The sequence below is a fragment of the Haemaphysalis longicornis genome, unplaced genomic scaffold (assembly GCF_048455015.1).
Source record: "Haemaphysalis longicornis isolate Haplotype H1 unplaced genomic scaffold, Haemaphysalis longicornis Haplotype H1 scaffold_1, whole genome shotgun sequence".
NCBI classification, from domain to species: Eukaryota; Metazoa; Arthropoda; class Arachnida; order Ixodida; family Ixodidae; genus Haemaphysalis; species Haemaphysalis longicornis.
The window spans coordinates 263513215-263528215 of record NW_027526203.1 but is presented as its reverse complement, the minus strand read 5'-3'; the positions used below and the strand labels follow the sequence as shown (position 1 = coordinate 263528215).

At 50.6% G+C, this 15001-nt stretch overlaps 1 protein-coding gene across 1 annotated transcript in view; it reads right to left on the bottom strand.

Annotated features, from left to right (window-relative positions):
* LOC144169533 (uncharacterized) overlaps positions 1-5714 on the bottom strand; it is a 42151-nt gene extending 36437 nt beyond the window's left edge. The window contains exons 1-3 of the mRNA XM_077698750.1: positions 5598-5714; positions 2064-2243; positions 207-346 (exon numbers count right to left, since the gene is read on the bottom strand). Coding sequence (XP_077554876.1) covers positions 207-346; positions 2064-2242 — 319 coding nt within the window. The 5' untranslated portion in view covers position 2243; positions 5598-5714. The remainder of the gene's footprint in view (positions 1-206; positions 347-2063; positions 2244-5597) is intronic.
* Positions 5715-15001: the final 9287 nt, after the last annotated feature.

Genomic DNA, 15001 nt, shown 5'->3' with positions numbered 1-15001 from the left:
GCGGGCGACGCTCCAACCGTCCAACCCAGATAGAAGAAGGTCTCCTCTGCCAAGGCACAGCGCCAGATTAGGCGCACTCGACGCCAACTACATATACGAGGCGCGCCACGCATAATGTTTCATTTTGTACGCCTCAGTCGACGCTCGGCGGACGCGCAGTAGCGGATCTGCTATACGCAAATGACGCAGCGAAGAGCATCCGATACCTGTTCCTGTGATGGTGGTGATGGCGGCGAGGGCGATGATGAAGACGCCCAGCGTGGTCAGCGACAGCACAACCGGGGGGTTGCCCCACTTGAAGCCCCGCAGAAAGCGGCAGCCGAAGATCCCCCGCGCAGCCTCCTCGCTGCATTACACCCGCGCAATGTGCAGTGGTCACAGTGAGGCAGGGTAAAACAGGGGAAGCTGCAGCGAACTAACAAGGCAGCACTCTGTATACACGGCGCCCTTCGACCAAGGGCTAAGTTGGTAAACTGCATGGGCGCTACTCGCTGGCCATGCTCAATTTCAGACCTCACTATCGCTTGGCCACACCGGCACACATGCTTTCGACAAATTTCTCTGCCGCACTGGGTTTCACGGACACCTTCCCATCGTATTGACGGTACACACGCATTGTGGCTCCCGAAGAATAGGGGTGTTACGTGGTTCGTTGAAACTACGGTCTACGGCTCAGTTCACGTGCTTTAAACACGAAAGGAAAGAGAATGAATTTGAAAAATTGGCCCTTCCGTGCTTTTTTGCTTCTTTTTATACGCTATAAATGTTTAGGGATAGCTTTTTAAATCAAAAGGGACACAAACAAACGCACATGTCGACAGTGAAAAGCGCCGAAACTGACACATGTAACTGAAAGTAAGCTAAGCCTGTTACCGCATTCGGAAGATAAGATACATGATTTTGTGTATGTATGCATACCTTCGATAGGCACATGAGGTGATTTTATGCGTCGATGCTTTTCGTTATCCTAGCCAAGATGTGCCGACAGGCTATAGAGCGCTAAGTTCACAGTGCTAGTTAGCGGACGCCTATACGGTCCAATGCACGAACCAGGGCTTGCCGATAACTGCTCATGCAGCAGCACTTCATCTCAAATAGCAAGTATAACCCTGAAAGCTGAACGCAACACTTCATATAAAATCAAAATACGGCCACTACCTATCTGCGTTGCAGCGCAACTGCGAAACCCCGAGGAAGTGATAGCGTAGGCCCAAAGGCCACCCTGGCCAACATTGGATGGCGGCCACATTCGACTACAAGCTGACGGCATCACACGGCTGTGCTTTGTTTCGAACCCCCCAAAAAGACAAGGCACTTTCGGTTTACCCTGTGGTACTGAGTACTGCTGCAAAGTTTCCTACCCTTATCTCCGGAATGGCGGTGACGCTCTTGGGAGATTTCCCCTGGCTAGAGGCCTGGGCACCCTGTTTCCTAACAAGAATTCCTGGGTTGGCGCTGCCACGGTGACAGTTTGCTCTTCAGGCATTCACGATTTCACGATCTAATCGACCTGTTTGTTTGCCTCGGTTCCCGACAGAACCTCCTGACTAACTTTGCAAGCCAACCACGCTGCTGAGAGAAGACCCCTAGCCCGTCATCGCAGCAGCGGACTGCAAGAAACTATTTAGAATGAAAACCGGCGTAAATTATCAGATCATGAGCATTACTTTACGCTGGGCGCCCAAAGTCACCCCTGCGGAAATAGGTGCCTTAAGCGTCGTTAACAAATGCTTGTCAGTAACAAACGTTTACGCTTAATGATGAGGCACAGGAACGACGTCATGCGACTAGAAGCCATGCGGAGGCATCATTAGCGAGCGGAGGGGGGTCGGTAGGCAAGTACTGTCGCCGCCTCCACTCTGCTGCCCGTGCGCCAACAAGAGGCGCAACTCGGTGCCGGGTGAGCGCAGTGGAAAGAAAATGACGTGCTGGCATTTCTCGTGAACTCCAGGTATCATTTCTGCCAGAACGACGCCTTGGAAGCAGTGGCTGCTTTTCAGTTTCATAGTCCCACATTCGTTAACATTCGGCAAGCAGGATCGGCGAAGAGAGCGTACGCGTACCCGTCGGTATCGCTGCTCGAGGGAACCTCGTTGCTGCCGTCCGGCGCCTGCACTTCGGTCTGAGTGCCTTTGTCGTCGGGAAGGTCTGTCTGCGTACTGCACGACCACGTGGCTCGCTGCCAGCGCGGTATGCAGTACACTTCAAATGGCAATGCAGAACCGGCCTCCGACGCCGCCATCCTGCGTCAATCAACGAGGTTGCGGCGCGCGAAAATAAATAAATAAATAAATAAATAAATAAATAAATAAATAAATAAATAAATAAATAAATAAATAAATAAATAAATAAATAAATAAATAAATAAATAAATAAATAAATAAATAAATAAATAAATAAATAAATAAATAAATAAATAAATAAATAAATAAATAAATAAATAAATAAATAAATACAGTTTATTATTGGTTGCCAAGGGAAGCCTAAATCATGCAATTAATCATAATTGTAGATGCTGGATCCAGATTTGCGATTATACCGGGTGAAGGGAAGCCTAGCATTACCGGCTACGGCGGCTCCGTTGTGCTGCTGACACCAAGGACAAGAAAAATCATGCACCCCTCTGTCTAACGACGACGATGGTTGAACGCGAAGCTTTCTCGTGATGGATTCTTTGGTTGGCCAATCCCACACTGCGAGTATGGGCTACTCCGGAGGTACGCACCACTTTTCTAGAATACCCACAGCAACTATCGGGTGTGGACTCCGTAGGCCCTAACGTTTGGGTTCCGGGTGTACGGCGCGAATCGGTACCCTTAAGCTTGGCGTTCGCTTCTTCCGTGTCGAAATGGAGCAATCGGATAGACGCCGGCTTCATAGCGCGAGGGATCCAGGTTCGATTCCGGGTACGGAAAGCGTTTTTTCCCATCACCCACGATCATTCGGCATCGTCGTCAGAGGAAGTTGGCTTTCATGCAGAGTGTATTGGCGTGCAACGGCATCAGCGAAGACATTAAAGCTGCTGCCGCACGAAAGCCCGCGCAAGAGCCTCCGTGACTCACCGCAACGCATTGTCTGCTCCTGTTTTCGTCCGTACGGGCGTATTATGTTACAACCGTGCGCTCTCGCGCATTACCTTTCAGTAAACAAGATGCCAGCTTGACGGCCGCGAGTGGATTCTTTCGGCTCCCCGCGAAGTTGCTGCAATCTGGTCTCCACTCGGCGGTCCTGTTGCAACTTTTATAAAAAAAAACTAATATTTACTCGACGCCAATCACCTTCAAAGAAGAGCTAAAATGATCCACTCGGGAAGCTTGCACGTTGCACTGTGGAGCACAAGCTTCCTCTCAGTTTTGTCCAGCTAAAGCCTCCCTGCATCGTACTTTCGATGCTATAGCGGAAAGTATTGCGACGAGAAGGAAGTTTTCAATGGCGCACTGTGCCATGCTAACCCGACTCCGAAGAAGAAGGCGCACAGCCCCGATGTTCGTGCAGTCACGGCCGCTTATTAAATTATCGCCTCATCTACCACAGTTCGTGTGGCCTGCCCTGCCGCCGAGTAAGAACATCGCCATTAATACGGATATGGTTTAATGGGCTGTGTGGCTGGAAGTACATTTCTCTATTTTAGGCTGCCGCCGCAATGCAGGAGAGAGGGGAATCAAAATGTGATCTGTTTATCCCTGCTAGAAAGCCACCCGCGGTCTTCTGTACTGTGCACGGCTTTCGCTGCAACGGCCGCACATTCCGTGACCGCGGTTTATGATTTCAGACGAGTTACTCCCCGCAGGTCGCACGCCTCAATCGGTAGTAGGGCAACAGCTGGCGTACAATCGCTAGACTTGTTGCGGTCGTAGCGGCTCGCTCGTTGCGCGGTAGGCATCTGCCGAAAGCGGAAGGGAAACTAAGGTCAGTTTCCTAGTTCACTTTGCCTTCCTTGTCTTGACTGTGGTCTCTCAGCACAAGCGCTTGCCTCTTTCTTCCTTTGTATCGCCTGACGCGCTGTTTCTATCCATACCAGTCCGTACCAACTTGCCCAAATTTCAACACTTCTGAGGCCACTTCGCCTGTGCCGAGGGTCGTTCGATTACAACAGGGATCGCGTGTCCCTGTCGCATTCTATGTCCCTGTAGTTTTTGGCGCTTAAGAAGTAGTTATACAACAGGGACTGAGGTATACTATTGCATACAGCACATTCTGCGACACCCAGCGCTCTATAAGATCTAAGCGAGCTACCCACAGCAATTTACAACGATTACGGCCTCGCAGGGTTCTAGTTGCGGTGAGTGCCAAAGCAGAAACGCGGTCGCCAATTCATCAAAGCAACGTGACTACAAACGATTGCCGTGCAGACAGATGCAGCGTTTCGTCCCTACCTCCCCTCCCCCCCCCCCCCCCCCCCCCGAAAGAAAAAAAAATGCTTTATGAAGTATTTTGCTTGATTTAGGGGTGTTAAACAGCTCCTGCAGTGCTAATTTATATGGAGGGCGCTCAAAAGATCGGATAGCGGAAGTCTCGTTTTACACTAAAGTGAGAGGGGGCATACATATCTAAAAATTTATTCAGAAGTGTGCCACATATACCTTCTCAGTTGGCCCATATTACACCATGCAAAGGTTTACAGCCAAGACTCGAAATGCTGCAACGCGCTTTTCTAATTGTTTCCCAGAGGCGCCGAGGCTCTCACGCCCATTAGACTTTTTTTTTTTTTTTGAGATGTTGGTTGCGTCAGTGGAACCTTCAAAATAACAATGAAAGGCGAAAAAGGGAAATATCGGGGAACTGTTTGCAGATGTGGCCGATTCGGTCACCAGTTTCGTTGACTGTAGCTTTACCCGCAGACGACGACGCTACTACGAGACTTACTTCAGCGTAGCCATGGCCTAAAACGCGGGCATTTCGACCTACACTTTAGTTTGACCCACGCAACAACTTTCCCATGCGAGGTAAATCACGGACCGTAGCGTAGTACACGCAAACCCACAAATCTCACGAGTAGCAGCTTTTGCGCGTACATAGCGGAACAAACGCCCAAGCTTAGCTGCAGCAAGTCCATAGAGGCGCCTTGTATGTGACAGGGTGCACATTCACGAAAGAAACCCCAGGAGGGAGGGTCACACGACAATCTTGAAAGGGACCCTGCAACACTTTTTTCAACTTTTTTTGAAATCTTAAATGCTTGCAGAGCGCAGTCACCCAACGCACCCAGTACTTAGATTAGGGGGTCGCAAAGTACCTCGGCAAAAAATTACTGCTCTATGCCCATCAGATAAACTTGTAAACTCGCTCAAAAGATTTTTTTCTTTCCCGGTCTTGACGTTCTTCGACTGTTCAAATTACGTCACTAAGTCCATGTAGCGACTGTTGGCCGGTTTTCCTTCAGTTGCAGCAATGACCGCTTTCGATAGCAACTTAAAATAAAGCCAGAAAAACAAAGCAGAAATGGAAGGCGTATGTGGTGCGACGAGGAAATCACGCAGTGCCGCTCCGCGCTGGCGATAACTATAGCTTTCGCGCCGGTTCCAGACGCGAAGGAAAGAGTGAAAGCGTTGCAGGGTCCCTTGAAGTGTAGTCAGAGATATAAAAACCAAACTTACGGTAGCCTCCCCAGCCACGTGATAGTCAAGCGCTAGATCTTTTCGACTCGCCGGTCCGCTCTGCTGTCGGGCTGCGTGCATGCGACCGGCCCACGTCTGTCCAATGAAATCGGCTGCTACGTGCGGTGTGGTGTTAACTCGAGACGAGCAGCCAGCCGATTCAGGCTGACGAAACAGTCGGCATCGATGCAGCCAAGGTATGCCATTGTGCCCGCGAGCGAAAACAACGCCTCTCGTGCATCAAGCCACCCGTGTCGATAGGATGCTAGTGGTCGCGTGAAGGGAAGGTGCCGCGACGAATCGCAGAAAAAGACGAAAAGTAATGGTCGCTCGGACACCTGACTAACTTTACGTTACTGTAGAGAGAGAGAGAGAGAGAGAGAGAGAGAGAGAGAGAGAGAGAGAGAGAGAGAGAGAGAGAGAGAGAGAGAGAGAGATTAACTTTCATTTGCACCCGTCTAAAATGACGAGGGAGAGGGCATTAGCCTAAAAAGCTCACTCGGTGGCGGGAAAGTTGTCGGCTCCGCGTTTCAGCGTACTGCCCGTGCCGAGGGGCAACAACGTAATACTATGAGCCGTTAAAGGGACCTTGCAACGCTTTTTTCAACTTTTATCGAAACAATAAACGCTTGCCTAACACAATCAACCAACACATGCAGCACTTATATTAGGCGGTCACAATGTACCTCAGCCAAAAGTTACTGCTTTATGCCCATCAGCTAACTTAGAAACTTGCCCAAAAGATTTTTCTCTCTTTCCCGGTATTGGCGTTTTTCGACCGCTGGGATTACGTCATTACAGCGGTGTAGCGGCTATTGGCTGCCTTTCCTTCAGTTGCAGCAATGAACGCCTTCAATAGGCACTTATCAAAAGCCACTAAAGCAAAGCAAAAATGGAAGGCATATCTGCATGCCGGTCTGTGCTGGCGATAACTATAAATTTCGCAGTAATTCCCGACGCGAAGGAGAGAGTGAATGCATTTATCGGAAGTGTTGCAGGGTCCCTTTAATGTCAAAGGTCGCATTCGGATCGCAACTCCCTGGGATGCTTGCTGTTCCGCGTGAGATTAGCTTTCTTCTTGCTTTTGGCGGGCCAGGGGCGACAAGATTTCAAGGAACCCAGACTGAGAACTTGAATCCCTGTTTTTTCATACGGCCAGTGGTACGCTGGCGACTTCGGTGTTCATCGACAGGCAAGCAGAGCAGTCGCGTACGGCATCTCCGCCGGTGCCACTCCGGCGCGCAGAGCCCCTAAACGAAGCACTGGACAGTTTTACAGGGCAGCAGTAGGGGCTAGTCGGGACGGCATAGCTGAGTTGGAAGCGCTAAACTTTGAACAAGGGAACGAGTATTAGACAAAAATCAACACCGGACGAAGCGCTTCGTCCTGCGTTGCTTTTTTTCTGGTCTTTCTATCGTTCAAAGTTTAGCCGATTTAGCACATTCCACTCGATCTACGGGACAGTTTCCATGCTGCAGCACGCGGGAGCAGCCCCAGTTATGGGATATGCGCTATCACAGGAGGTCGGCTTGTTCCGCTCCTTAAGTCGTCCATCTCATTCATCTTTGTCTCGTCTGCGGAGCTCCATTTTCTAATCGGGAATGAGGCTGTGAGGCTAACTCGGGAATGAGGCTAACTCGGGAATGAGGCTATTCACTCTACGTAGTGTGACATATGCCGCAAATCGCCATGTGCCGGACGATGTAGCGCTAGCTAGAAAACGGCGGTGCACGCGCCCACAGGCGTATTTCCGCTTTCGAAACAGTGTAGAACCGACACCGCTTCCCGCGAAACAACCTTACCGAGGGGCTTCGCCTTGAACTTAAAGCCACGTGAAAGATACCGAATTACCCTTACCTCAGAACAAAACAAGGAAATTTACGGCTACATTCGTTTTTTTTTACCTCTGACCAAGCCAGAACAAGAAGGTGTGGGAGGTCGTTGACCCAGGCATTTAACGTGTATGCACGACACGGTGCCACAACGCAGTGCCGAACTAAACTTCAATCCGCAACCCCTAAAAACCGCTAGAGGGGATTGTGTACACAGGAAGTAACATTGCTGCACCGCTCATGACACGAACCATAGCGCGCCGATAGAGCGAGTGTTGCAGCGGTTGGTTACATTGCTTGCACGAAATCCTCCCCGGTGCATGCTCACTGCACTCACACGGCGTCTTTTGTTTTCGTGTCTACCAGAATACGAAAATAAATGAAAGTGCCCCTGGCCGCTCCACGTTCAATACATCCACACTCGGGGAATCGTTACACTAAAATCTCGCGCTCAGCAACAGGACGCCATGCCACTGGCACCGCGCCGGTTAAAGCGCGGCCCGCTTGCAGACAAAGCTGCCGCGAAAAAACGGCGAACGCCGCCCTGCGACGATCGCCGGGCCGACGCGGCGACAACGACCAGGCAGTTCGTCGGCGATCTAGGTCGGCTAGCCCTCCGTTGTAGAGCGAAGTGTGCACGGCTCTAAGCGGGCGAACTTGCCGCGGCGCGTCCCGGTTGCTGCTGCCGCAGGGCAGAGTTCGTCGGCAAAATTCGCTGCATGTGGGCCGCGCTCTACGTGCCAGTAACTGTACTCATATTGAAAAGGGAATAGTTGTAGGACTCACCTGGAGTCATACCCGGCCAAACGGGGCTGGCTGTCGCAGCGCCTGAGCAGCGGCGACGATTGCGTTGAACGCAGCAGCTCGGAGGCCGAGCAAGGAAGACAGCCGAGGGAAGGGGTGCTGGCCGCCTTCCGGAGCGGCGCGGGCGACGCGGGCCTCGAACCCGGGATCGGCGACCTCTTCATCGTGCCTGCAGCTTCGAGGCAGCGCAAGAGCAGGAAGAAGGCCTCGGGAGAGCAAAGAAACGCACGTCTGCGGCCGCGAGAGGACTGATGGGCGTGCTGCTCGCGCTGGGCCACGCGCACGACCCTTCCCGGGGTTGTCGCCGCTGTTGACCCCCACAAAAGTCACCATGCCCATCCGGGGGGACTGACTAAGAGCAACTTGGATTTTAAATCGGGTATGTAGCCCGCGAGTGGGCGTATGACCAATTAAACTGTCATCTTCGCACGTTCACAGAATGAACCAATTATTATTTGATTTGTTTTGGCGCAGTTCGAGCCAGCGTGAGATGAGACAGCGAAATAATTGTCAAAGCAAGCTTGTCCTTCAAAGCGCTGAATCGGCCAAGTACACATCTGCGGGTACGCGCAATTCAGATAAGCGCTGCCTGCGCGAGATCAACAGGTCCTAGCCATGGCCATCACATTGGCGGCTGACTGCGCCAAACAGTCTCGTAGCGGCCGTGTAGAGCCACACACCTGTGCTCACACATATAACCTGTAGCTTAAAAATATCGCAATGATAATAATAATAACCATCAGGAGAACCCCCAACAGCTTTGTAGTCGTCGCCATTGCTAAACAAAACAAAATTGCAACATGCTAGTAGCCTGCTTTCACCATGCAATGCAGGCCGTCGCAAGAACTATGTATTGCGTCGTGGTCATGATTGCTTTTGTGCATGAACAACTAGTCAGGTGGAGAAGATATAAAAGGGATGGCCAGAAACTGCAGAAAAGGGAGGCGTAGAAGAGAAAAAAAATTGAAGGAAGCTCACATTAACGACTTGAAGGTAGCGAAGTTGTACTCAACCTTCACGATCATCACGACGGTTTAAGTCCACGATTGCAGCCGATTTGTTTCGTGTTCTCTACCGCAACGACCTTACTCTAGCATTGTTGCTGTAAGAGGGAGCTTCCTTCATTTTTTTGGAATTTATAATCACTGGACATCCCTTTGGAGGGGCGTACGCTATCACGTGTCTTTCTGGTTCCGAACAAGTGCTGCCACGATTAAGGCGAACGCTGGAGCCTTTCTAGTTTCGAGCAAGTGCTGCCACGATTAGTGCGAACGCTGGAGCTTGGCCAATATCCCTAAGTGAGTATGCTTGGCTTGACGAATGTGCGCCGGGAACGGTGGGCGGTCGCCGCGAGGCACGCGCACGCGAACGCTCGGCATTTTCTTGTTTTGTCAACTGCCGGATGGTCGCCGCAATCTTGGCCAATCAATCTATAAGTGGGTATGCGTGGCTTGAAAAACGTGCGCAGGGGACGCTGGGCTGTGGTCGCGAGGCACGCAGACACGAGCGCTAGGCAGTTTCTTGGTTTTGCTAACCGTCCGGCGGTCGCCGCGAGGCCCGTGCTCACGTGCGCGCGCTCGGCAATTTCTTGGTATTTTTAACTGCGGACTCAAAAAATTACAATTTGCAAAACAGCATAGCTGTTAAAAAGAACAGGTGACGTGGCTCAGTGGCTAAGGCGTTGCGCTGCTGAGTACGAGGTCGCGGGTTCGATTCCCGGCCGCGGTGGTCGCTTTTCTGGTGGAGGCGAAAAGCAAAAATGCCCGTGTGTACGAGATTTCGGCGCACGTTAAAGATCCCCAGGTGGTCAAAATTGATCCGGAGCCCTCCACTATCGCGCGCCTCATCGCCTGCGTTGCGTCGGCGCGTTAAACCCTATAATCAATCAATCAATCAATCAATCAATCAATCAATCAATCAATCAATCAATCAATCAATCAATCAATCAATCAATCAATCAATCAATCAATAAGAACAGGTAATGGATTAATTGTGGGGTTTAACGCGGCCAAGCTACAACTGGGCTATGAGGCGCGCCATAGATGAGGGCTCCGGATTAATTCTGATCAAGCAGGGATATTTAACGTGCGCCGAAATATCGACTCACGGTTGTGTTCGTTTTTCGCCTCCATCAGAAAAGCAGTCACTGCAGCCGGGATGGAATCCGCGTCATTGTGGGAAAACATAAAACTGCGAGTGGAAATTACTTAAACTCCGATATTTTTGTCGTTTTGGAGATATATTCTTAAGTATCCACTCTACTATCGTTTGTTGCTTCTCGTATCCGCTTAACACCCTACTACTACACATTATGTACCCCACGCAATACCCCGCCACTGTAACTTCTTGAATGTTGCTGGCACCCTATATACCAAGTGGTATGGGAGTGCCAACGGACCTCTATACTCTTTCTCGTAATCCCCATCCTGTGAGCAGTGGTTGTATCAGCTAACTAGCTGCGAGCTCTCGAACCAGTACCGACTGGTACAGTCGTCCATAGACTTAGCTGGAGCAACGCTTTGCCCATTTATCGTCTCCTCCTGATTTGCTGTGAGGTAATTCAGTCCCAGGCTCTGCTCCATTTCTTTCCAGCTCAAGGGGGCTCTTAAAGTCCTCCACATTAGATTTAACAGTTTTTCTTGGGAACTTTTGAGATGTTCCACGCTGAAGTTAAATGAGATGTTCCAGTTATGCCTGTGGACGACTGTACGTAGGGCAGGCCCGGACGAGCATCCAGCACCAAGGAAATTCAGACTGAGGATGCCTCTTACGGGGTGGAGGCCCTAAAAATATCCATCTGCCCCCTGCTCACGAGCCTACAAAATCTCTGTCTCTCTCTCAGGCGTTGATATGTTTGCTTGGCCCTCCTGCTCTTCATTTCAGGTTCAAAACGTTTTCCAGATTAGTTTCTTATCCGCATATCTCAGCGCTTGCGCCTTTTTTTTTTTTTTTTTGCACAGTATTTATAGAGTTTTCTTTCCCGTTTTGATTTTGCTACGCCTGACAGTCAACTCAGCGTTCTGGTATTTTTCAGACCCCTTTGAGAATGGGGAGAGAGAGAGAGATCGATCTTTAATGAAGTCTGGCGATGTTAGCTGGGCTAAAATGCCTAACTTGCTACGCCAGTTGATGACGTGATGAAGATGAGGGCGATAATATTCAAGAAGCTGATGCGTACAGATACCGCGAGTTATTCACAGCGACTGGTCTAGACCTGTATGTTGCAGGTACTCTGTCAGAGCTTTGGTAGCCCGTAAAGCACGTTTGGGACAAGCCCATGGTCCTAAAACGTCCTTTAGCTGCATGTCCACGGAAAGCAGCAGTCCCAAAGCCACTACGATGGATACTCTTTGAGCACTGAATCGAGCACATTCACAGAGCAGGTGCTGCAGGGTTTCTCGCATATCACAGTGTTGGTTGGTTGGTTGGTTGGATCCGGAACGAGAATGGCGCGTACCCACTCTGGGGGATTGGCCAAGTCTTATTGTGATTTCACTGCTAAAGAGTGGGCAGAGTGGCAACGTAGCCTGTTTTATCTTTATTTATCTTGAAGAGGAAGTTGCGCGTGTATGCGACATTCAACCGCGTGCGATGTAGAATTGCTTCTACCCGCTTGGAGAGTCCTGGTGGCATCGATCCCAACTGCAAATTTGAGAATGGAAGAGAAATTACTAGTTGGTGGGTGTGGGCCATGTTGGAATTATCATCATCGCCGTCATCATCGCCACCGTCGTCGCTCTCGTCGTCCTCATTATCGTTCCCCTCTTCGCGGCGTTCTGGAAGAAGAAGTGGCCTCGTTCGAAACCGCTGTCTCTAATTAACCTAGACCAAATTCTTTCTTCTGCTCCATTATTTTGCCTCGCATGATTGATTGTAATGAAAACATAACTCTTCTTGGTCAATCCCCCTATGTGGGTATGCGCCATTTTTCGGGCCACCATACCACCACCCCGCTGTGTCAGCCGCAAAGGACTGCCTCTGCCAAGCCTCCGCCCTCCCACGCCGCAAGTAGGCCCCATCCGTAATGGATTGGCGTGAGTACGCACTTCGCCCAAACGATGCGGCGCTTGACTCACGGTGCGAAGAGGCAGTTCATGGAGGAAAGAATATCCAGGAGAGTCACGTCGGTGTGGCGTAAGGCACGCCATTTTTCCCCCGCCCCCAAGGATGCCCACGGAACGTCAGCGCTGCTTTGTTGCTACGGCTGATTTCCGATAGATCTCGCGGCGTCCGCCGGCCAACTGCTACTTGAACTAAAGTAGCGGCAGGGAACGGCCGGGAAGTCGCGTGCACAATGAGCTGCTATGCATCTGACCGGACGATAGCGGCGGCGAAGGCGAGGCGGGGCAGAGGAACGTAAAGTAGCGGGTTCCAGAACATCCTAAGATGGCGGAGAGGCTTCATAAATGGTGGCGTCAGCGCCTCCCCTTAGTATTCTTCCATCCATAATCCGGCTGCATGCGAAGAAGTAGTGATGGCCGCCTGTAGGCGCGGTTTAGATGGCTGCGTCAAAAGCGCATCGCAGCGAAAGTGCAGCGGCAAATGGAGAGTGTAGGAGTTTGCTCACGCAATGATTTTGCTGCACCTTAGGAGCGAATCCTGCGGTTACATAACTTCGATGCGGCGGGAACTGGGTTTGCTGTCCTTCTGTCGCTGCCATGTAAACGCTGATCAACATAACCTCAGGCGCACCAGCAGCCGCGTGGCTGAGTTTCTGCATCAAAGAAACAGGAGCAGTGACCATGAATATGATAGAAATCACAACAAATGAATATTAGAGTAATAAAAGTTGGGAATACACTGCCGAGTTGCAATTGTCCGCTTGTGCGCTAGCATTCTTGTCGGGTGCTCACCTTGCGCTTGCCATGGAGGCCCTAGCCTGAGTACTTCTATTAAGGACACTGAAGTGATATGTAAACATTGCGGGATTACTAGCGCAAATTGTAGTCCGGAGTCCCCAGGCCATGTTTCGACCACTCTGGGCGCGTTTACGCTATTTTGTTTAGTAGAAAAATTAATTCGAAAATGTTGTCCTCCTCTCTTTACGCTCGCCCATTTTATGTGGCGTTTTCGTGTGACGTCGGGAGGAGCCGAACTCGCAATTGGCTGCGCTACTGCACGGCTCCCCGGCCTTCAGACAGAGCCAGTCGGCCCAGCGTTTCGCCCGCCGGCCGCCGACGGGCCGTCGCAATTCGTTCGCTCAGTTAAAACGAAGCCAGGACACGTTTGTGAATGCAAGAATGTGCCTTTGTTTACTTGGTTAGTTTGTACACTGTATCTAGCTCCAAGTCAAGGTCGCTTCACACAAGCGCTGCATGCACAAGCGCACATGCGACGCTTCGCTGACTGGTACGCCAGTAGGAAAATATAAGGCCTCTTGAAGGCGGGAGAAGAGTCAGCGAAGTCAATATAGGTACTAAGGAAGTAAAATCAACTGATATTTTTACCGTACAGCGTAAAACTAGGGTGCGGGAAGCACTTTTTTGCGCTGGGCGAACAAGCACAGCGGCCAGCAGCACGACTACGCATCTGCGAACGCTTTTCCAAGAAATGCAATTGCTAACGTTAGATACTGTGGAAACTTGGGGGATGCTTACTGCACGAGCGCAAAGCAACAAATAGTCACCTAAGCTGCTTGGAATGCTAAAACTAAATAAGAGTGTAAACTCGTTATACATTATATACTTTAAATTTCCGAGGTCGGCAGCGCTCGCCTGTGGCCGAGTGATTTGGAGCGCTAGGTGCGTCATCGCAAGTGTTTTGCAAGTCACAAGTTCGAATCCCCGCGGGTACGTGCTTTTTTTTATTAGTTAACTTTTTCGTTTTCCGCCGATGTTTTCTATACTGAGTTCACCTTTTTTTTGGGCCGCAACGTTCATTGCTCCACGAACTAGTTCACAGAACGCGCGCAGGCTGGCACTGGCGCGCTAGCGAGTTCTCGTTGGCGTGCTGTTGCCATAAGCACAGCCTGCTTGCGGGCAGTGGGCACAGCCCAGAATCAATAGACCCTTGGCCTGGCGCGAACACGCTTTTTACGATACAGGCGTGAGTGAGGCGAGCTCCAAATATGGGGGAAAAGCGCATGGCACCTGAGCGTCTGCGGGGACGCGGAGGGCGTTCATGCACTGCGTAGGCCTCGGCTAGTGAATGCTACGATTCCAAGCCGTCCTGGGAGGCTTATCTTATGCATTTTACAGCCGACAACATGGCAGAAGCGCGGTACGATGATTACTGAGATATTGAGAATGCCCATCCAACAACGCCATCGGTTGTGTTTTACAGAACCGAAACCGAAACCGAAACCGAAACCGAAACCTGTTTGAATGCTAACCTTGGACATCGTCCAATCACAGTGCGTTTCCTCCCTTCGTCACAGCCTTTAGTTGGTGCGGCCGCCGCAAACCGCGCATGGTAGTTTTTCTTCTTTCGCGCTTTGTAAAATAATTACCGATTTGTCAACCGGATAAACGATGAAAAGTGTGCTAATTTGAGCCAGTCTACGCAGTGCAAGCAAAAACGGGAGCTTGACAAATTCACTTCAGTGTCCCTTTAAATACCCCACACTCCTAGGCAAAAAGAACTAAAAGTTCGTCTTCAGGGGTCTTACCAGATTTTGCCACAATTATTACACCCTTTTGGGACAATTTCAGCGCACGAGCGGTTGGTCCTTTCTGATACCCCCAAGGACGAACTGCTGGAGGGGAGACGCAGAAAAAAAAATACCAGCACCATCGGGGATCGAACCGCCAACTCCCGCAACGGTACCCA